General features: G+C 37.6%; 1 protein-coding gene across 4 annotated transcripts in view; it reads right to left on the reverse strand.

The window, feature by feature from the left end:
• Window positions 1–1,823: 1,823 nt before the first annotated feature.
• The window catches only part of carm1 (coactivator-associated arginine methyltransferase 1), a 37,023-nt gene continuing 15,399 nt past the window's right edge, over window positions 1,824–23,447 (reverse strand). The window contains exons 6-16 of one of the 4 annotated variants that reach the window (XM_088344900.1): window positions 23,196–23,373; window positions 22,993–23,083; window positions 21,132–21,213; window positions 20,225–20,310; window positions 18,279–18,368; window positions 17,981–18,118; window positions 15,336–15,425; window positions 13,854–13,966; window positions 7,468–7,545; window positions 2,749–2,817; window positions 1,824–2,641 (exon numbers count right to left, since the gene is read on the reverse strand). In XM_088344900.1, coding sequence (XP_088201026.1) covers window positions 2,502–2,641; window positions 2,749–2,817; window positions 7,468–7,545; window positions 13,854–13,966; window positions 15,336–15,425; window positions 17,981–18,118; window positions 18,279–18,368; window positions 20,225–20,310; window positions 21,132–21,213; window positions 22,993–23,083; window positions 23,196–23,373 — 1,155 coding nt within the window. In that variant the 3' untranslated portion in view covers window positions 1,824–2,501. Of the gene's footprint in view, window positions 2,642–2,711; window positions 2,818–7,467; window positions 7,546–13,853; window positions 13,967–15,335; window positions 15,426–17,980; window positions 18,119–18,278; window positions 18,369–20,224; window positions 20,311–21,131; window positions 21,214–22,992; window positions 23,084–23,195; window positions 23,374–23,447 lie in introns of all 4 variants that reach the window. The other 3 variants (XM_088344902.1, XM_088344901.1, XM_088344903.1) reach the window with 3 other exon arrangements.

The following is a 23,447-nucleotide window of genomic DNA, read 5'->3' on the forward strand; positions in this document are numbered from 1 at the left end:
TCTGTCCCTGTGTGCCCTGCGATTGGCTGGCAACCAGTTCAGGGTGTCCCCTGCCCACTGATGGCTGGGATGGGCTCCATTGAAATGCATGTTTTTGGTGTTGGAATTCATCCCCCAAAAAGGCCCCTCCTATCGTATTGAACAGGGGGTCGCCAACATGGTGCCCGCAGACCTGTTCTGAAAATAGCTCACTAGTGCTGGGTCAATGTGATTTTCTAGTCATTTGTTTTTGTTGGCTGAGTGAGTCTATTTGACCCTATTTTTAAACAACCTGGTAATAACAAAGTAACCACATAGTAAATACGTTATTTTAGAAATTGAAAAAGATTCAAGCTTATGGGCTTCATGAACAAAAAATCTATTCAAGTATTGATAATTATTTTTAAGCAGTTAAGAGTGTTGAGAGTAAATTCATCTAATAAAAAGATGAATAGATATATTTGTTAATCAATTATTTTAGAGGACATACAACAAACCAAATTCCAATTTATGGGTTTTTGAAAGTGAATGAGCAAAAAATGTTCAGTTTCTGAAAAGGTAGCTATCTGGCTACTTTTTTTAGCTCGACAACTTCCTTTTTAGCAAGCTATATAGCTAGCTTCTTACGTGTTTTTTGCATGCTATCCAGCTAACAACTTTTTTTGGATCTAACATTTCATCCTTTTACTAGTTATCAGGCTAAATTTTGGACTCCCTTCTAGCTATCTAGCTTAGTTTTGAGCGTTCTATCCGCCTGTTTCGATGGTTTATTAACCATTTTCGCAATTTATCTAGCTCCCCATTAGTTTTTTCACCTGTTTACCTTTCTAGCTAAGTATCAAGCTACCTTTTTAGCTATTTAGCAAGCGATCAAGCTAGCGTTTTACATTTTTTTTTGGCATGTTATTGATCTAACATTTCATCCTTTTACTAGTCATCAAGCTAAATTTTGGACTCCCTTCTAGCTACCTAGCTTAGTTTTTAGCGTTCTATCCGCCTATTTTGATGGTTTATTAACCATTTTAGCTATCTATGTAGCTCCCCATTAGTTTTTTTTTTACCTGTTTACCTTTCTAGCTAAGTGTCAAGCTACCTTTTTAGCTATTTAGCAACTAGCTTTTTACATTTTTTGGCATGTTATTGATCTAACATTTCATCCTTTTACTAGTCATCAAGCTAAATTTTGGACTCCCTTCTAGCTACCTAGCTTAGTTTTTAGCGTTCTATCCGCCTATTTTGATGGTTTATTAACCATTTTAGCTATCTATCTAGCTCCCCATTAGTTTTTTTTTTACCTGTTTACCTTTCTAGCTAAGTATCAAGCTACCCTTTTAGCTATTTAGCAAGCTACCCAGCTAGCTTTTCACATTAATTTGCTTGTTATCGAGCTAATATTTGACCCTTTTACTCATCAAGGTAAATGTTGAGCTCATTTCTAGCTAGCTATCTAGCTTTTTCTTCAACGATTTAGACGTTTTAACTCTTTTAGGTAGCTATCTAGCTCCTTTTTAGCTTTGTACCTGTTTATTTGCCCTTCTAGCTAACCAACAAGCTAGTATTTAGCTATTTTAGCAAGCCATCTAGCCAAGTTGCTATTTTAGAAATTCATAACAAACTGGGTAGCCTTTGAGATAATTGATAGAAAAAAAGTAGCTTGAGGCTTATATAGAGGCTTGATATAGATAAGTTAAACCTTGCCAAATAAATCCACCTATTTGTACCACTGATTTGCGTTTTTAAGAAGCCACTGTGCAAAAGAAATGAAAACCATTTGGATATCTTGCAAGCACTTACCTGTTTGCAGTATAAATGGGATACTTCTTTGAAAATAATGGAAGAGAAAATAAGAAGTGCATATTTATGTCATGGCTCAGTACAGATGTTGAACTTGTGATCGTGGGGTGCAAGACTACTTTTATGAAAGACAGGAAACACATTGATGACATAAAATTGGATGATGAGCATACGAGAGACATCTCAATTAAACATGATATGTTTATACACCTAGGTTGAGAAATTGTCCTTGTAATCTTTAGCTGACATGACACAAAAATGAGTCCCCCTCCCTCCCAAAATATAATTGAAAAAACATATCGGAGTACAATCCATCTGGTGGTAGAGAACTCTTTTCATCCTATTAGGGACACCAGAGACACATGATGACAAGGGAAGAGAATTAGGAATTCAATGATTTGAGTGTGGTGACAAAACCGCTGCAGCTCACCATATATTGGTGCACATTGACACAGAGAATCAAACACCCCCCCCCCCACCCAAAAAAAAAAAAACATCCGGCGATAAAAAAAAATAAAAAAAAAATGAGTCGGACGGATACGACAAGTTCTTTGTACGGTAATAGATTGACGTTGAACAAGTCGAGTGCCAGGAAAGCACTAGTTTTGGTATTGGCTGTTGTCCAAGGGTCGGAGTTCAGGAGCCCCATTTTTTTTTTTTTTATTTACAAGGAAGTCTTCATCATGCAGAGATCGGCAGACTTTCGGGGTCTTTGCCAAGTATTCGTCTTAACTGCCGTAATGCATAGTATTACTGGGGATTACCATGGGAGAGGCCATTGAGATTGCCGCTCCCCCCATGGTGAACTGGTTGGTGACCGGATAATATGCGCCACTGCTACAAGGACCTGATTGGTTGGTTGTCGTTCCTGAAGAGAGAACAGATCATCACATTTTAAAGTATTTCGGACTGTTTGTGAGGTCAATTCCCTCGCTTACCAAATGGAGGTTTCTGTACTGTGTTAACTGGACATACCCTGGACAATTCCTGTGCTCATGATGGAGCCCATCCTGGAGGGGGTGTGGTTCACGACGCCCGTGTTCACTTCATCCCATGAAAAAGAAAAGAGAAAAATCAGGACTTGCTGTGAGATCAAAACATTTAACATAAGGCAGGGTTCGTACATCTATTTCATGGCCAAATTCATGCACTTTTCAAGCACTTTTGCGGCCATTTTTTCATATTTCAGGGCCCTTTAAATGAGAGTGCGGTTCAAAATAAGGTTTTTTTCGTTGAAAGCCCATTTTGTGTCCATGGGCTGCTATAAACTGACATGAATTCTACCATTCTGCTTCAATATTGCTCGCGCAGCTTGGCTACATCACACTTGTTTACAAACACGGAAAGGGCTCAAAAGGTTTTGGGCAATAATTGAATTCAATACTAAAGACGAAAAGAGAAAGTACTGCATGTATTAAAAACAGAAAAATGAGCCAAATTTTGACTTTATTTAATTATATTAATTGCTCTTTTAATCTTAAAGACTGCTGGTCTTTTGCTTTTTGTTGTACTTAATCAAATTAATATTGTTTGCGTGGTTTTCAGAGGATCTCCCTCTGAATGGGTAAAATAGAATTGTAAAGTTATTTTTTGGTCATTTTATTATTTATTTATAGCACTGAACTTTATATTTTTATTTTATTGTTTTCAAGGGATTTGTGTTGTTGTTGTAGCGTGTAAAAAGCTGAAACAGGTTTGTATTTTGTGTCCAGGGGTCCCTTGCAAAACAGAAAATTACTAATTACTAAATAATTTGGGGCATAATGTTTTATTATTATTTATAATACATCATTTCAATAATTGAAAAAAAATCTGAGCAGCCGTTGGGAGCTGAAAGACTAGACTCTTTTCAGTAAGCCGAGCCAAAGAGCCGGTTTACTAAACAGAGCTGTTCTCTTGGTGCATCCTGTAGGGGGCGGTGACAAGCCACTAGAGTGGGCCTATCAACGTCATCAAAAAATTCTTCATTTAAATGTAAGCATTTTCCTGACCTTGAAAACACATTAATATAAAAGCATTTTCAACGGTTTTAAGCACCCGACAAACCCTACATTGGGCACAAGTGTCAAACTCATGGCACGCCACATTATTCTATGGGGCCCGGCAAAATGTTGCTGAGAGAAGCACAAGAGAAAAATAAGCTGCAATGTGTCAAACAATGACTTGCAGTTCAGAATGCCTGCCAGTCGCAGAGCACCCAATGAGTGTATTTGACTATGGATAACCAACCAGAGAACATTGAAGAAACTCGCCGCTTGAGGCAATACGAAAAATATTTAAAAAAATGTTGGTGGGGAAATTCCACCCGGGTGACTTTGCAGTACTAAAAAGAAAGCCTTAGCATCTTTATATCATATCATATCATATCATGAGTTTTGCCGTGTTAAATAAACTGCAGTCCTCATTTAATTGTGAGCTTCTGGAAAGAGTCCAAAGCCTTTTAGATAAGGCACAATTTTTCACGTCATGAATTTACAAAACCGGACCCCGTGTGAATAGGTTTTTCTACCATGCTGCCCCCTGAGCTAAAAAGAGTTGGAAACCCTTGATAAAAAGGGTGCAACCCCCCTGAAAATAGCGTTCCCTTCTTTGATATGGTTCCGTCTCAAGTTAGACTTTTGTAATCTCAGAGGTGGAGACGCCGACAATGTGGTGTTTGAAAAGGGACCTCATATTGAAAACAACAAAATCCAAGTAAGGCCTACTCGACAGAAAATAAAATGAAAATGTCTTGGAAGATTTAACCAATACACATTAGGCTTATTTAGCGTGTTAGCATTCATCCCTTGTCTTAGCGGCAGTAATGTGCACACACACACACAATAGGATCATTGGAATGCATACACATGCAAAAGTAACCCGAAAATCAAAGGGCCAACACAACCTGAATACTTGAATGGAGACATACTCAGTTTCAAAATACCATATTTTCACGGCAATAAGACAATCTGCACTAAAAAGCATAGTCTTACTATGTGGGCATTGTTGTATTTGAATTGAACAGTCTTTGTCATTAAACATTGTATGCAACGAAATTCAACATAGCACTCCAGGTTAAACAGGCTTCATACACAATCCTTAACACCAATACTTAACCCATTAGTGCCAACTCTTCACCCTTTACTGGTATCCTGGTGTCTGTTAAATCCATTGCGTTCTCTACATCACCTTGCACTAACAGCGCACACACACAAACTAAGTTGAGTTAAGATTTATTAAGTATTGATGACAAAAATAAACTTTTTAAAAAAAATTATCAATAGGCAAAGGCATGGCAAAGAACGTAGAGGAATCAAGCTCAAAAATATAGCTTGAACAAAATTTACTGGTAATCGTCATTCAATTGAACCCATCTAAGTCCTCATTCTCTGTGCTAAAACGACATCAAACGTCATAGGTTCTCTCTGCACTGTCAGTTTCTATGTCCTTGGGAGGTATGAGCAGAAATGTTAGCCTAAGTCAGGGGTGTCCAAACTTCTTAGAAAGCGGGCCTAGAGTTCGTAAACTGAAAATGTGTGAGGGTTTGACTATTCAGCCTGCAATTCTTTGAACAGTCATGAATAATTCACCCTCCGTCAAAGGTTTGCGGTGCTTGGCGATCAGCGTGGCGCCCTCGTAGCTCGCCTTTGCAGCATTTTCAATTGACTCACGGAGTCTCGAGAAAAAGCGCTGCTGTGCCGTTAAAACAGCTTCCAGTTGCTTTACCCTTTTCCAGTTAGCTTTTTTAATTTCCAGTTAGCTTTTTGTAGTCTGCATGTTTCGCCTGGCTGCGCCTCTTTGATATTGTATTTTTGGGAAACTACAGTCTCTTGGCAAATTAGGCCAACGCAGTTGTTTCGGATTTTGGTGAAAAAATAAATCCACTTGTCCTGGAAGCGGCGGCCATGGCAGTCAACTTTCCTTTTGGTCATTAGGTCGCCATGTTGGAAATGGGATGGGCTAAAATTCTCACTGAAAGCCAAGGGCAAAGTGGCCAAAGGGCTAATTATTTTATTTGTTTGTAAAAATGTATTTTATTCTGCTATCTACATTACTGGCAGGTCACATATGATGAATTTTAAGACATAGGCCACCGGCCAATAAAAATTTGAACATTGGACTTTGGACATGGGCTGGCTTCTACAATCTATTAGAAAATTGTGGCATGACTGCCTTCAAGTCTTAGTAAAACTGTGGTCTACACAACTGCAGCGCTTCAGGCTTTTTCTAAACAGCCAATTCAGACTGATGTTACTATGTCAGGGCTCCTGGAATGAGAGCAAGCTCACAGTCCATTTACTTCACTTGTTTTTTATTGACACGTTGGCTGTAAAGCCCCGTGCGGATGAGGCGCTATTAGCCGGATGCAGTTCGCGATCGACGCCACTGTCGGCCGCCATGAATCATTTTCAGAGATGCTTCAACTGTTGATCACATGTTTGAAATTACGTGACCATTTAAGATGGGAACACCTCTTAAGTGGCGTATTTTCGCAATCTCACTGAGTAAAGAAGTAATAAAAGTCAGCATGCCTTTAAAGGAAATGTACTATCTTTGTAACCAGCCCATGTAACCAAAATACAGGTTGCTTCTGGAGAAGCATGCAGATGAGTGCAAGGCTTGAAATAAGCATGAAAAGTGGCACAGTGTGATAGAAAAGAGCAGAAAATGGCGTGAATTACACTATATACCACAATAATTAGTGAATTGCAAACGGCGCGCACACTCTTATAAACATGCACATATATACAGATAACCCTCACAAAATTGTTAAGGCTGTAAAATTTGCCCTCAAACATGATTGCAGAAATAAGTTCAGTTGCAAAAGTTTGTGTTGTCAGAATAAAGATATCCTAAATAACAAACAGAAAAGCATTGCGGGGCATTTGTTCCTGAGGTTTTATTAACTTTTGGTGTGACGTTTCTTCATTTTCCTCATGTTGAAGTTTTTGAGTTTTTTCTTGCCCTCGTATAGGTTTTAGATCAGATGATGGTGTAATAATAGTCTGTGGTTTGCAATAATCTGTGGTCTGTGCAACCCTTAGAGACTCCTTGTGATTAAGGGCTATTTAAATAAACATGATTTGACTTGATATTGTACATTGAGTGTATTTTAAAGTTAGATCTGTCGCTTTGTTGACACTATTTCCTGTCAAGCATACTGACATTGCCTTGGCCATTACCTATTCAAGTAGTCCCATGTCAGAAGTAAAAAAAAACCACTCAGTTCAACCCCACCGTTGAAGTAATTGTTTTTCCATTTTACCAATTGAAGAGTAACAATCAAAATATTGAACAAATTGTGATGAATCACAACACTTCTCAATAGACAGTATTTCTGATTTTGCTTTGTCTCGTAGCAGCCAACAGTTTTATAGAAGTGATCTGTTTATTCTCAAATCTTTTCATTTACATCAGCCTGCTTGATTGTATTTATGTTTTAAAACAATGAAGATGCGTTAAAAACATTCTCATCTTCCTAGACATTAATTACCGGTTGCAAAATTTTGCAGGCTTCTCCCATCCGAGATCAGAGGTTTAAGTGTTAATCAAGTGTCTTCGCTGGCACCTATTTACCAGAATGACACCACAATTGTTTATCTTTGCTTCATAGATGATACACTCAGTGAAGAATTCTTTAGTATGGGAGGCTTGTCAAATATGTGACAATGCTGTCTAGCGTTGCACAGTGACAAAACACGTAGAAAGACGTACCTAGCGGGATAAGGTTGTTGTGAGAGACTGATGGGCCACTGGCAATGACTGTACTAAGGTCATAAGCTGCAGGCATTCCTGGATAGGATGATAAGAAACACAGCAATCACCAATATTAACACAGAAAAAAATATCAGTCGCACTAGAGTGCGCACTGATGGCATCACAGTTTCTGCTTTTTAAAAAATAAGCAAGCAGAAAGTCTTCCAATAAGTCAGTGAGTCTATCCAAAACTGGGGTTTTGAATTAGAAATATATTTTTTGCATTCCTTCTTACCCAATGTAATCGTTGAAATCTTTCACAACCAGAAATGAGTGGAAATTTGAGTGCATTATACATAGAATCCCCTCCAAAATATTACAAATGGTGGATTACTACCTTTTGTTTTTTTCCTGCAGCAAACAAAGACGTTCGTTTCAAATCATATTGGAATTTGTAAACATATTTATGGGGATCGAAATTACTAATATGCATATGAACTTGTTCAAAACAATAATTGTAATTAAACATTGACTCAACTCATAATTTTGACCCAACTCTTCAAATCTCTGCTTCATTTAACTTTCACATGCTTGAGTGAGTTGATACCTGATTCAATAACACCATCAGAAATTGATTATTATTGTACCTTTCCATATCAACTACATAATGCATACATTTGTGCAGGTCCCGATGAGACTGTAAAATTTGATGTTATTGAATATGTATCGTCCCAGAAAAACTCATTTTGGAAAATAATAAAATTCGGGGGGATAACAATAGGTCTCGGCAAATTCACCACTTGGTCCCTGATCATGGGGATCACCAGGTATTTGTAAAATGAATGCCGCGTCTTTTCGTCAATACTTAAAAATAATGCTTTGGTGAGGTAGGGGCATTGATACAAATATATGTTTTGTTTGAATGGAAAGTGGAGAATGTGGACCTGACACTATTGGTATTAAACAGCTGTTCATTTCAGAAAAAGAGGAGGAAGATTTCAGTGGGTTTGAATGACGATGAATACAGGTGAAAAAAGTAAGTTTTTTGTCCCACACAACTTTTGTGATTGTTTTATCTGTGTGTTTTACCATGCCCACACCAGGTAGTACCGCATTTTCCGGACTGTAAGTCAGTTTTTTCATAGTTTGGCCAGGAGCGCGACGTATACTCCGAATGAGACTTATATATGGTTTTTCCTTCTTAATTATGCATTTTTGGCTGATGCGGTTTATACTCTGGTGCGACCTATAGTCTAGAAAATATGATACTTTGTCTTAAATACTTAAATAAAGCACAGCCAAACTCAGCTTTTAATTTTGTTCTATTTTTAAAAGTTGTTGTATGTTAAAGGGTTGCTATCTTGGACTTCTTCAACAATTTTACATATTACCTTTTTCATTGTTGATGTTGACTCAGATTTATGTATTGTTACCCAATGCAACATCGATTGCAGCTTGGTCATCCTGGAAGGGGGGGGGATTACCTCTTGTATGGCCCCTTCTCAAGGTTTCTTATTTTTATGTATTCTGAGGTTTGAGTTTTTCCCTGCCGCATCAGGGGATAGTGTAATTGTAGCCTGTGCAGTCCTTTGAGACATTTTTGATTAAAGATTATAGAAATAAATGAACTTGACTTGATTAATGCATGTTGCCATAAGTACAAGAAAGTTCTAATCAAGGGCTTTTCTCAATCTGCCGCTGGACTATGGACTTTTTTCCAAACCACCCAATCCGTAAAATTTGGCCTCTACGTCTCTCTCACGCCTAACACTTAGAACCATCCGAACCCTCTGCTGTTCACCAACAAACCTCACAAACAAAATTGTCAAGTTCTCGGACAACACTACCATAATCGCCCTTATCTCTTATGTAGATGAGGCAGCTTACAGGGAGGAGATGCAGACAGTGACGGTTTTTGAAAAATAAACTCGTACTTAACACATGAAATCCAATGAACTAAACTTCAGGAGGATAAGCATGGACCCACCACCGCTCATCACGAATGGAGACAGTGTACGGATTCTACTGCTTCAAACTCCTGGGCATGCACATATCTGATGACTTCTCCTTGTCTGCTGGTGTCCTTCGACAGAGCCACAGCAGAGAGAGCATGATGGCATATGCTATCACGGTGTGGTCTGTTGGGAGCGTGGTAGCAGACGCAACAACCTTACAAAGAGTCATCAACACAGTCCAGAAAATCATAGGCTGCTTTCTGTCCATTTTAAAGAATATTGCCAGCTTGCACTACAACAGCAAAGCCAACATTTTCGAGGAATCTTCTCACCCGGGCCACAACAATTGACCTCCTTCACTCTGGCAAAATCTTCAGATCCCTAACACAAGAGCTAACCGGCTAGGTGACACATTCCTCAAGAGCAGCCACCACCACCATAAATAAGCACACAAGAAGATTAAGAAAAAATCTTACGTATATAAAATGTATATGCACATTTTACTTCTTTACTCTTATTTTTGCACAATGTTGCTGTCCCATATAATTTCATTGCACCATTTCCTGATTCACTTACAACAGAGACCAGTCTACAAGCTATATAACTTGTAACATCTATTGTAATGTTATTCATTTATTTTTTAAGTTTTAGTCCACATCTGATCTGGTAAACATGTTCACTACATAGTTATCAATACCAATATCGCAAATATTTGTTTTGGAGACAAATCTCTCTCCATTAGGTGTTGATCAAATAAGACAGTTGCAGGAATTTATTTTCTGTATGATTTACCACTGGGAAATGCTACTTTAGGTTTTTTACATGGCCCAGAATTGATACATAATTCTTTCACTAATACACATTTTGTAGTGCCCTGCTAGGCGTAGCATGCACGTCTTCTATTGGGCACGACCCGTAGGGGGCGATGACGCTTTATTGGACAATTTCCGTACAAATGTCAGCTGCAGTGTAAGAAGAAATGCGATGGCAAAGCGAAGCTGTGTCGGCATAATTTTTAAGCACAAATGTCAACATTTACAAGCACTTCACTTAAAATGTAAGTACATTTTAATCATTGAAAACACAACATTAAAATTCAAGAATTTTCAAATATTTCAAGCATCAATACGAACCCTTTTAAGGGCTTTTGCAAGAGCGTGAGAATTTACCAAAAATAAAAGTCACCATCTACACAAACAGCCTCTTGTTTACACAATAGGCACTGGAAAACCACTGACGCATACAAATTTACAAAATTAAATCATATCTATTCAATTACCCAAAAAGTTGTCTGTGTGCCAATGTATAGCTTCTTGAATAACCAGATTGGCAGATGTTGCAGCAAAAGCTGCTGCTCACTGTACGTTAATTGCAGAACTACAAGTTCATCCAGCAGAACAGGAAGTAGATACACCAGATGAAAGTTTGCTACAATACTAAGAAAGAGAAGCTTGAATGTGAAAATAAATTGGTATTGACAAAGAAGCCAAATTTATAGACTGTGTGTGTTTAGAACAGGACAACAACCCTTGGTTGACACGCTCCCTTTTTAATGGGCTGCTGAGTAAGACACATGAGCGATTACATCAGGGATCTGGAACTTTTTTGACCAAAATAGCCACAAAAGCAAAATATTTCGATATGTTGGGTGGGGAAAGAGCCACTCCATATTTTAAGACAAAATTTGACAAAAGCGCTAAACCCGCTCTCAAGACAAAAGCTAGTTCTGTAGCACATTTTGTTTCACCGTGTGACGTTTGATGATTTGAAAAAACTATTAAATAATAATAATGCCAGAGCCTGTGTCCCATACAAATACACCACTTCAAATTTCTCTCCCTCCCACACGATCGTCCTATCTCTCCCTGTCCAACCCCCTCACCGTCACCACATGAGCAATGACAGCAGTTGATATTATTTGTCCCACCCCAACGATTACAGCATTTTGTATTATATAAACGAATGCTACAAATAAACATTTCTGATTTTTACACCACATGAAGCCATAGGGCGAAACAATGTCCTAAAGGGCTTTCACATTCCAGTGACTCTGCAAAATGTTTACATTAAAGTTGGTGCTTTTAAAATATATTTATGATTGGAACACTTGATTATCGCGTTCAGGTCATTTTAGAATCTTTTAGATAGATAGATGGATACTTTATTCATCCCCATAGGGAAATTCACAATTATATTATGAATTTCAGAAAAAAAGTATGCCCAAATTGTGTCACTACATCTTATGGTTTTACAAAACCCGTGTTTTTTTGACCTGTTGACTGAGTCTCAATGAGGCCTTTGCCACATGCTACATAAGGTTTACTGTGCTTGGTACCATGCTCCCCAAATTGCAGTTTTCATTTGGGCCGTAAATATTTATTTTAATAATAATTCTCACATTTTTTTGTTTGTCTACAATTTGCATCAACATGCGTGTTCGGTTCCAGATGTCAAAGTTTAACACTGACAGTTTTACCACTGCTTTCCAAAATTAGCAATATCAGATGCGTGCAATGAATTTGGCTGATGAAGATTCTGTCTCCTTACACCAGGCAAAACCAAAGTACAGCCCGGGGGCCAGTTACGGCCCATGATCAAAGTTTTACTAGTCCGCGGCCTCTGTCATGAAATCGGTCTAATGTTAAACACAGAATAAAATCAATTTGTACAAAAAAAAAAAATAAAAAAAAAAAAAATAAAAAAAAAAATCACTATTTTACCAGATGAAGGCAGAAGCCCTTTGGCCACCTTGCCCTTGGCTTTCTGTGACAATTTAGCCCACCCCATTTCCAAAATGCCGACTGTAAGTAGGAAAACAAAAGTTGACAAAGGACCACAGATTTCTGGACGAGTGGAACTTGGAGAATCCTAAACAACGGCGTTTAAATAGTTTGCAAAAAGACTGTTGCTGTTTTGAAAGAATATAATATCAAGAGGTCAGTCAAAACATGCCAACTACAAAAATCTAACTGAAGTCGAATGCCCTGAAAAGGTGAAGCAATTGGAAGCTGTGATAACAGAACAACAGCACTTTTTCACGAGACCCTGCGAGTTTAATAAAAATGCTACGAAAGCGAGCTAATCGGTAGCAACGCTGATCGCCAAGCACTGCAAGCCTTTGACAGCAGGTAAATGTATAAAAGACTATTCAAAGAGTGCAAGGCTGAATAGCCCTTACACATTTCCAGCTTACATAACCAGGCCCACTTTCCGTAAGGTTTGGACACCCCTGCCTTACACCCTCAAACTTAACAAAAGTGTATCTCATGGGGGTGCAGTTGATTGTTTGACGACCAGAAAGGGTTAATGTTCCAGCTGTTATCCCTTCTGGGCTCCAAGTGACAGACTCCTGCATTGCTACAGGGCGGATCACGTGAGAAGTGACATTCATGTAAGTCGCATTCATGGCGGGGTGTGTACTTGTGTTTTTTAATTGTCTTTTTTAATTGGACTCCTTCTTCGTGGCTCCATTTGCAACCGTCCAAATTTATATGAGGTCAAAACATGGCTACGCCCAATTTGCTCATTTTGCGTGCAATTAGGTTGACCTTGCAACTGGAATTGTGGACAGTTGATGACCATGTTGTGATCAGCATTTTCATGTATTTTCTCTCATTGCTGCAGTCTCGACGGCCAATGTGTGCTGGTCAAGATAGGAAAATATACTGCTCCCCAATTAACAACTGCGATATTGGAGGTGAAATCTGTTAAATATTTAAATGTTATGCAAACTTTGCCAATAAACTATGAAAGGAGCTATGAGCCTCTAGCACAGGCGTGAATCATGTTTGAGTGTATAGACAATCTTAGTTGTTCTGGATTTAACAAGATCTTTCTCTGCTATTGCTTTGTTTTGAGCCTGTTTGGTTTTAATTCTCAACCATGGTACCAGAACTCCACAAATTTTTTGAGACATAATTTATCGTGGCAATAGAGCACTGCACCACCAACATTTTTAATATTGTATTAGAACAATATTAGCAATAGCTTCATCCTTAGAAATTGAGAGGACATTTTGGAGCAGTGTTCCCAGGAATGAAATCACTAAACTATTTGCCTTTTTTATTATTAACTATGAGGCAAACCTAAAAAACTTAAAATTGTCAGAAATTTGCAGGTGTATCTTAAAATCCAGCATGCTTTATAGGCCAAAATTTACATTAAATAAAATGGAAATATACAATACTTAATGCCATTAATTAAATTATTTCAGTGGTAGAACAAGAGCTCAGGAGGATTTTTATGTTCTATGAAATATGTTTTCAGTCATTTCTGATGATTTTTTTACGCCATTATTAGTTTTACCGTCATGCGCCTTATAGTCAGGTGCGCGTTATGAAAATATATTTCACAAAAGACTATTTTTGGGGGTGCGTTTTATAATCCGGTGCGCCTTATAGTACAGAAAATACGGTATTTTGACATCATACCTTCATGTCAGTTATTTACCTGATAAGGACATCCCTTGACTCATGCTGTAGCCCACACCTGTGTTCCAGATATTTTCCGAGGGGGAGTTGTAATGAGACCCGGGAGGAGGATTTGGGGCGGTACCCGTGTATCTGTAACCACACATATGCACTTTGGCAAAACAGAACACTTATGGAAGACAAGTATCAAAATAAGCTGAAAAATTTGAACACCTCAAATAAGAATAGCATTTTTAAATACAGTAATATTATGAAATCTCCAAAACATGCTAAATTCCAGCGACTTGACTGTGGCATCTGCCATTAAAAAATATTATACAAGTATAGCAAAATACTTTTACATGGTTGTAATGTTTCCTCTCAGCTTCCACAGGTCTGAGCAATCACACAAAGTCTAAGCATTGCTTGGAACAATGTGAGCAACATCAACCCTGCGCGCGGCAACCAAATCATTATCATGACATGAATTAGTTAATGAACTATTGGAAAGGTTGCACAGCCTACAAACATGTTGTTTTTTACAACAACTTTGACATGGCATTTCCGTTTTTTAAAAAGTATATTTACATAATGCTAACATTTTGTGGATTTATTTAGTCGATTGTACAATACAGAGGTATTTTTAGTCACGCTTTTTAGTGAAAGTAGTGCTGGCAAATACATTGACTTGATATAAATTTGAATGTAACACCAGATTTTTCAGCAACCGATAAGCTGAAAAAGGAGAGAATATTTCATGTAAATGTTAACAGTCAGACTCATGTTGGGTTTGACAACACAACAGAAGCTAAAACGTCAAGTTGTTTTTTAACCATCAAGCAAAAACAAACATGTTTAACACATTATGCAAATGCAGAAACTTACTGAATGTTACATACAGGGTGCATCCACCAGTTCAACACCAAGGATAATCTCCTTTATCACCTACTATTCTCAAGTCTCCCCACCCCCACCCTCTTCTCTTCAGCTTCAGTTAACATGCGCGCTTACATTAGTTTACTCAATCTCATGTTGATATTATGTTGAAATGACCTGGTCTAAAACACACAGAGGAACCACACATTGTTCTAACCTGCATGCACTGTAATCCTGGCCAATTTTCTAGGGAATTTATTTTGCAATTTCAAGCCCTGATTTTTAAGCGCTGGATAGATTTTCTTGTGTGCTGAGGACTGGGCAGTGCGCAATTGTGCACGCGCGCAGCTTAGAGGGTACTGTAATGGCAGCTGTGCATAACTGACACTCTATGCCTGCTCGGCATGACCATATTGCGTTTTGCAGAATCATGTGGCTTTGTATTTCCATTTATTTAACTATAATTGACAATGAACAGTTATTTATTTCAATTATTAATTCGGAACGATTTTTAGGGAGGGTAGAGAAAAAAACTTTTTTTAAAACCCCTTTTGAAGACTCTGCTTCAAAACCCTCGGAAGAAACTCCCACAGAGTCAATTTTCAACGTTAGGCTGCTCATTTAGATACATTTTGTTAAATCTCACCTGAAAAACGGGTTTTTTAAATCCAAGAGGTTGCTGGACTTTGAACCAGTTTGGTCAACCTGTGCAGCGATACTGATGTCATAACTTTGTCTGTTGAAATAGATTTTTTAAGAAAACAGTTAATACAGATACACCTATAAACTTTACGTACAAAACAAAGGAAGCCATTATGTATGATACTTAAATTATTTTCCCACTTGTTGAATGACCGTGTTCTCTCACCATATTGTGTTGCAATTTTCGCATCCCCGGTGCATATTTTTTTATTAATTATTGTATTTTACAGATTATAAATTGCACCTGAGTATAAATTGCATCAGCCAAAAAATGGACAATTAAGAAAGAAAAACCATATATTAGTCGCATCTGGAGTATACGTCGCACCCCATCGGCCAAACTATGAAAAAAACGCAACGTATAGTTCTACGGATTTTTGCAAACATCGCAAAACATCAGTCACTTTAAGAACATCAATACACGCAGCCCAAGCACAAGAAATAAGGTATAAGTTTTGCATTTAACTTCAGACATTGATTGATTGCTGCTAACCAAAATCAACAACGCACCGAGTTTATTTGCTTTTGTTTCAAAAGTGAGCTCCTTTGCTGGGTCCTGACTGATTACAGAGTGTGCTATATGAAGAGGTAAGAGCCTACATTTTTTAAATCCAAACCGTCATTATCATCATTTCTTTGGCTCTCTACCTCCCTCCTCTGGGTAAGAGAAAAAAACAATTTTTGTACATGTTTTATTTCCTTTTGATTTGTTGTCATCGTTTGTTTGGCCATTTCAACATTTATGGAGAAAAAAAAGGGGGATAAAACAAAAGGCTGTCATTAGATTTCTACATGATCAATGTGATTAGTCTCGTCTTTGGACAATTTCTTTTTCCTGTAATAATTAAATACCGTATTTTCCGCACTATAGGGCGCACCGGGTTATAGGGCGCACCCCCAAAAAATAGTTTTTGGTCCTATATCTTCCATAGATAAGGCGCACCGGATTATAAGGCGCTACAATGGGAACGTCGACAAAACAGTCAGATGATTCAGTCAAACTGATTACCCCCTTAACATTCCCAAAGCTTGCAAAGAAGCAAATAAGTGTCGTAGACACGTGCGGATGCGGTGTCTGTACGATGTTACTCAAATGCATCATTTCAAATATCATTCGGAAAGTCTTGGGATTCAAGAAATGCCACACATTTCTTAGTTTCTATTTTCTTTTTCACTCGCAACTTCACTGTGCATATGACAATAAACACTTGGAATTGAGTTTAATTCACTCAACTCATCACAGCAACATCAAGATCGTTCTAAAACAAGATACCGGGAAAATATAAAGCCGCATAGCTCACCTAAGTTCTCACGTTCAATAATGATACGCAATCATGGTCTTCTTACAACCGTGAGTGAAGTAAATCCAGGAGAGTAAAATATTTACCGTACAAATACAGACTAATGAAACATGTTTCTTTATGGCGTACTTTAGCAAGCTTGCTAAGCTTGCTACGCCATTGCTAAACTCGGCCAATTGCAGGGTTTGTTTTGGCCATCTAGCCAATCCGAGGCTCCGAATAACTTCAGCCAATAGCGATCGATTTAACGGATGATTGACACATCTTTTTCGGCCAATTGCAGGGTTTGTTTTGGCCCTCTAGCCAATCCGAGGCTCCTAGTAACTTCAGCCAATAGCGATCGATTTAACGGATGATTGACACATCTTTTTCGGCCAATTGCAGGGTTTAGTTTGGCGCTCTAGCCAATCCGAGGCTCCGAATAACTTCAGCCAATAGTGATCGATTTAACGGATGATTGACACATCTTTTTCGGCCAATTGCAGGGTTTGTTTCGGCCCTCTAGCCTATCTGATGCTCCGAATAACTTTAGCCAATAGTGATCGATTCAAATGATGATTGACACATTGGTTAGCCAATGAAACGCCGGTATATAAATCCCAGCATACACCGCGGACTACTCCACGTTCGGGGGAAAATTGAGTCGGCGGCTGTTGCGAGACCTTGCGATTTAATGTTGAGCCATATATAAGGCGCACTGTATTATAAGGCGCATGGTCAGCTTTTGAAAAAAATTAAGACTTGTAGGTGCGCCTTATAGTGCGGAAAGTACGGTAATTGATTGGGTTGGCGAATTGGGGCGAGCGCTCCTATTTTGTAAGACTTGGATCTTCTGTTGTATTTATTTAGGTTGCTATTGATTTTCTTTGATGGATCTGTTAATATGGTGCCATTGGGATTTTCTAAAAATATTTCTCCAGTCTCACCATTTCTTTTTAAGTCCCTGAAATGTTCTAGCATGATTACCCATTTGCTTGCTTTGGACACTTTTGTCTCAAGTTGATATTGAGTTTTTGGGAAAAAGCAAAAAAGATATCGCAAAATGAATTAAGAATGTAATTAAATTTCGGAGCGAGCATGTAAAACCTCCTTTTTCATGAGACTGAGTAGTGAAGAAAAGCACATAAAAGTCATAGCAGTATTGATTCACAGCTACCCAGAATGGAAGAGTGATGAATCAAATGAAAAAGGTACCCATCCCTCAGTAACTAACAACTGTACATTAAATATATGCACACCACCCAATTTCTGTGTTGCTTTTTTCCTTATTAGCAGACGGCAACCATACCTCTTGTTGGCCACGAGAACTGCAGTGCCAGACAACGTATCCCCTGCCTTTGTGAAGAGAGGAGACTGCAGCAAACAGCGTACCTGATACCAGTGAGTAAGAGGTTCTGTAGGTGCGGTGGACAGCCAAACTGTCATACTATGAGGAGAAAACAAGTCATAAGCTTCTATAACAAATGTAGTTGAATTAAATAGATAAATAACGACAACATGACATACAAATTAAAGCTAACGATGTCTTTCACCAAAGACCATGGCAAATTTTAGAATGTGTAGGTATAATGAGGTATGAGACTCACGCTGATCCTATAAATGCCACATCAAACCAAAAAGCCAGACCATGGACAAGGCCTGAGTGCATCATGTGGAACTTAAAAGGGATCTCTATCCTAAAAGAAGAGGGAAATAGTAAAAAATACAGTTAAAAAAACATTTATTAAACCAGCATCATGTCTCACTCACATATATGGAGTTAAAGAGAGGCAAAAAGTTTATAACTTGAAAAGAAACCACTTGAAACCTAAAAATTGCTGAGCAGAATCGTCTGAAATAATATGTAGGTTAAGTTCTACTATTGGTGGAAAGTGTCACAATTAAGAAAAGAAGAAATAGCTCACTAAGCACAATAAGTATTAATAGACCACTTGTTGTCACTGTAAGGTATAGCGCAACCGAAAATGAGTGCTAAAAGCACTAGAGGAAAAATACTAACTACAGAGTCTCAAAAGTGATCGAAACACACCATTTTACATATGATTTTTTTGCACAGCCACAAGAATTACGGGTACCTGTAGCAGCAAGATGGCGGACAATAATCTTAGCTTTCTTGAGGTGAGGCTCATGTTATGTAAAATAAATGCTAACTTCTCGATAAGTATTTAAAAAATGTAAGTTGTACGTTAGTTCATAAAATTTTGCTTATTATGCAAATCAACAGTGTTCTTTTCTTAACTAATAAAGTTATTTTTATCACTAAGAGGCGCTAAAATATACACCCTGTCCCTTGAAGGCACAAAAGCCAAGGCCAGCGGGCCACATCTGCAAGCAGGTTTTTACCGTCACTGGATGATCAGTCCGCGGTTGTAAAAGCTCGGACATGTAACGGCTAAAAGACTGTATAAAAGTGAGCCGGGTCACATTTGAAAAATTCACAATTAGGCATTTCACACTGTAATAAATTTAAAAAAAAAATCTTAAGTATTTCAAAAATAAGAATAAAGACTGCTGTTTTGTTTTTGGTTCAGTATTATAGATTTTTGTTTTTTTTGTTTTATTAAAACAATTGGATTAAATAATATATAGTACGCGGTGTTCATTTTACCTCTGAAAAGTGATGAGTGAGGACTCACATGCTCAAAAATCTATGGATCCCAACAGAGATCTATGGGTCCCCAAAATTCAGTGTGATCGAGGTTGAAATTGTAAATCGGTGACAAATACATAATAAAAATCTATATATTCATTCAGTTTTAATCATCAAATTATTAATTCATTTTCTGCATCAAATTATTGTCGGTAATATACCGATTAAAGGGATAACCACAAACCTGTCTTTTTTTGATTTTCTCCTTTTATACTTGCTTTTTTTCTTAACTTCTTTATACAGCATAATAATTTGTAATATAATGCATCAAAGCAAGAGAGGCGTTTGAAAACAGGCTCTCTTGAATGAGTTGAGCTGAAAAAGCCGTTCCTCTAAAAAGAGACGGACTTTTCACCACACAACTCGAGATCGGCGTGCAGACGAAAACTCGAACAGCGAGACCAAAACAACATCTGTCGGATCTGCCTGACGAAAAGTTTGGAGTGCGGTAAATCTGTTTAAAAAAATTTAATTGGGTAGTAATGACAATTTTGTGTCAAAAAAGTTGCGTCCTGGGGACACACGTTGATTTGAGACTATGCGTCCCCAGCAAAAATGATGCATATAGGATGCAGGGACGCGGGCAAACGAGAACACTGAGTACGTAGTGCAAATTATTTTTTACATAAGAATTAACAAAATGTTCACCTTAATACAAATGTAAAATTCCATAACATTATTGGATTTAAAAAAAAAAAAATCAAGATAAGCAAAAAGTTTAAGTTTCATGTTGTATATTTAAAAACAAAATTTTGGCAGGGTTAGGGGTTGAGGTTGACTCTTACCCTCACTTCAAGGATAGCGATTTGAGTTGCAACTTATTTTTGAAGCATCCTTTTTAACTTCATGCACACCCAGAACCAAAAAGGCATAAACACATACCTATACAGATCTTCTTCTCTGGCTTCCAGAAAGTTGACTGTGTATTTTGCTGACTTGGCCATCAGGATACGGATATCAAAGGTGTCCTAGGGATGGAAAACTGAGCTTAGCCATAAATTAATATCCATAACCACTGTAAAAAGGCCATCACCACTCTTAACAAGCGCACAAAACTGTGAAAAATATATCTTGCGACTTATTTAGGAATTGTTTTGCTTCTAAATGTTATTTCACTACTTTTCATTTGATTATTGTCACAATGCACTTGAAAAAATCTGATCAATAAAGCTATAAATAAGCGAATTGAACAACTTAAAAAAAAACTACATACGTGAGTAGAATTAGCTATTATATTATTCAGATTTAAATACGTGTATCAATAGTTTTTTAACTTTGAATTTCTTAACATGAAATGTTCGGAGCATGGCTTCATGCAAAATAATTTGTAACATCAAATGGTATCTCTAACTAAGTGGTTTAAAGAGATGCATGCAAAATGCATCCACAATACTTTAAACTTCAGTTCAACAACGTCTCCTCACCCAACTCTGTTATTTTTCTCTTCGAACCTTATCTTGTGTGAACAAAAAAATACAACATCTCGAGGTAGTAAGCCAAATAATTGCACTGCATACCATTCATCATATGTCTTAGTCAATCAATGTATTGTGTATGTTGGTGGAATGGCGTCCATTTCCTTTTCGCTTACGTGGCCCATAAATAGTGTGGGGGGAAAAACCAGAACCTACAAAACTGCATGACAGCATCTCGAGTGTCTTAGTGATTCCACATGTAATTTAATATGGCATTTTTCGGTGCATTTTGTGTGAGCATTCAATTACTACTATAATGACCCGAAAAGGTACCACACTGGAGTCTAAACATTGAAGATCCATTGTAAACATACCACAATTGGCTGGCGGAAATATTCATCCACTGCTGCTCCCCGCAATGCAGAGAGATCTACACCATGAAAGGAAGGTTGGTACCTAAGAAAGAAAGAAAACAAGGATGGGATATTAACACTATTTTTCTAAATTATTATTATTTTTTTAAAGTCCATTACGTATTCTGCAATTCTAAGAAGCAAATTTAAGTTATCATTATTGGTCTCCAGAGGAATTTATTGGTTAGCAGTTCACAATCTCTTAACCCTCCTGGTCTGAGTTTAGGTCGTGACAAAGTTGGCACCTATCCACTCCTTGATGTTGTCAGTTCAGTTCGTTTTTGTCTTCCTCTTCGTCGGCCCCCTTGGACAGTGCCCAGGAGAATTATCATGGCCAGGTCTGATGATCTTGTGACATGACCGTACCACTGCAGTTTTCATCAATGCAGAATTGTTAACAGTTCTTTGTAGGGTCCAATGTGTCCCCGAATGGTGTTGCTCACTGTTTTGTTTGTCACACAGGCTTGTAATTGATGCCTTGGAAGTTTCCTGTAGCATCATATCTCCATGCCCTGGATTTTCCTTTCCATCTTTGCTGTAGGAGTCCATGACTCGCAAGCGTAAAATATGGAGGTGACAAGAGCTTAATGAATCTGATTTTTTTTATTTCACCGTAATAGTCTTGTCTCTATGGATGGGTTTTATTCTCATTTCTGATCCTGACCCCTCTTTTAATAGCACTGCTTCAAGAAATTTATACGGTAGACGGTGGCATTTGAAAACTTAAGGCTGCAATCAATCAGAACAATCACTTTAAGCCAGAAGATGGCAGCAGAGTAACAGGAATTGCGTGTATTTATTAGACGTGATCAAATAAACTGCCCATTTCATCTTTTTCTGGGTTTCCTCCGCCCCAGCCACACCTAATAAAAGTAAGATAAAAGAAGATAGCTGACATGAAAAACAAAGCATAAGGGCTCTTTTAACTCAGTTGGGCATTGTTATCACATTCTAAAGGAAAAACGCTCTAGCATCAATTTTTTAAGGATATGTCAAACTCGCACCCCACCTACATATTTGCTGACCGGTTCTAGCTTTTGGCGGTTGATAAAGAAGTTTGTGTTGATACCTTAGGGGTTGTTGGGAATTACTTTTGTTTTGTTTTTTTTGGTGATGATATCGGTATCGGCAGGAAAGAACAGTTATCTTGCATCCCTAAAATGCATGTGCACGTAACAATTTAGACAACTTTTAAATTAAGATTATTTCCTTAAGATTGTCACTGTGATGGTATGCAAAAAATGAACCAGAAAAATTATTATTGAAACTGCAACTATATGATATACTGTATGGGATAAAAAAGCTTAAACCTACATAATAATAATAATAATAATAATTACATGCAGATTCTGAATAATATAATGGTGAATTAAAATTCGAAAACAGACTATTTCAATTTAAATTAAACCAAACATGAACCCTGATTATGATTTCGTGTTTAATTAATGTTGAGTCCTTAGACTATTTTCAATGTAAAGACAATCAACCAAAATGTTAATAGAGGTTGATTTTAAATAATGGTTGAATCCACATTTTATAGTGTTATCTGTGGTTAATAACTAAACGTTTTTTGCACATTTTGTATCATTTCAATTTTAGTTCTCAGAGTTAATTAAATTCTTAGGGGAACCAAATTTCAATATCGTTTCACCCGAATTTTGGTGTCTGGGGTATGTTAAAAATATATTTTTTTAAAACTTGCCCAGATGAACGACCTTGTGATATTTTATATTCAGACTGAAATGTCTTTGTTTGCCTTCCAACCACAACACGTTGGGAACCACTGATTACTATATGTTTTGCTACTAAATTTTCACCTCACCAGAAATTGGCTTTTGTGAATTGTTCCATGTAAAGCTGTTCATCAGTGAACGGAGCAAGGTGAACATCCCCGATGGTAGGAAACATTTTACCTGCCAACAACAAAATAGAGAAAAACATACAGATAATTTGAAATGTACTATATCGTCATGTCAAACAAAAACATAAACTGATCAAATATTTTGCTATTAAAATATAGCTTACCGTTGGGTTTGAGGAATTTCTTGGCATGCAAGTAACTTTCCAGCATCCGCTCATTGAAAAGCATATAACCCATGGGCTCTGATATGATAATGTCAACTTGTTCTGGAAGCGTCACCTCCTCCACCTTTCCTGGTACAACAATAACATGCTCTCCAAGACGGTTACTGTTAACCAGCACCTGAAGAGGACATATTGGCGAAATAGATGTTGGAACCATTATTAACTGCTCAGTTAAAAGCGTATTTTTGTACA

Source organism: Urocampus carinirostris, chromosome 1 (genome assembly GCF_059441175.1).
Source record: "Urocampus carinirostris isolate Australia breed hairy pipefish chromosome 1, RoL_Ucar_1.0, whole genome shotgun sequence".
NCBI classification, from domain to species: Eukaryota; Metazoa; Chordata; class Actinopteri; order Syngnathiformes; family Syngnathidae; genus Urocampus; species Urocampus carinirostris.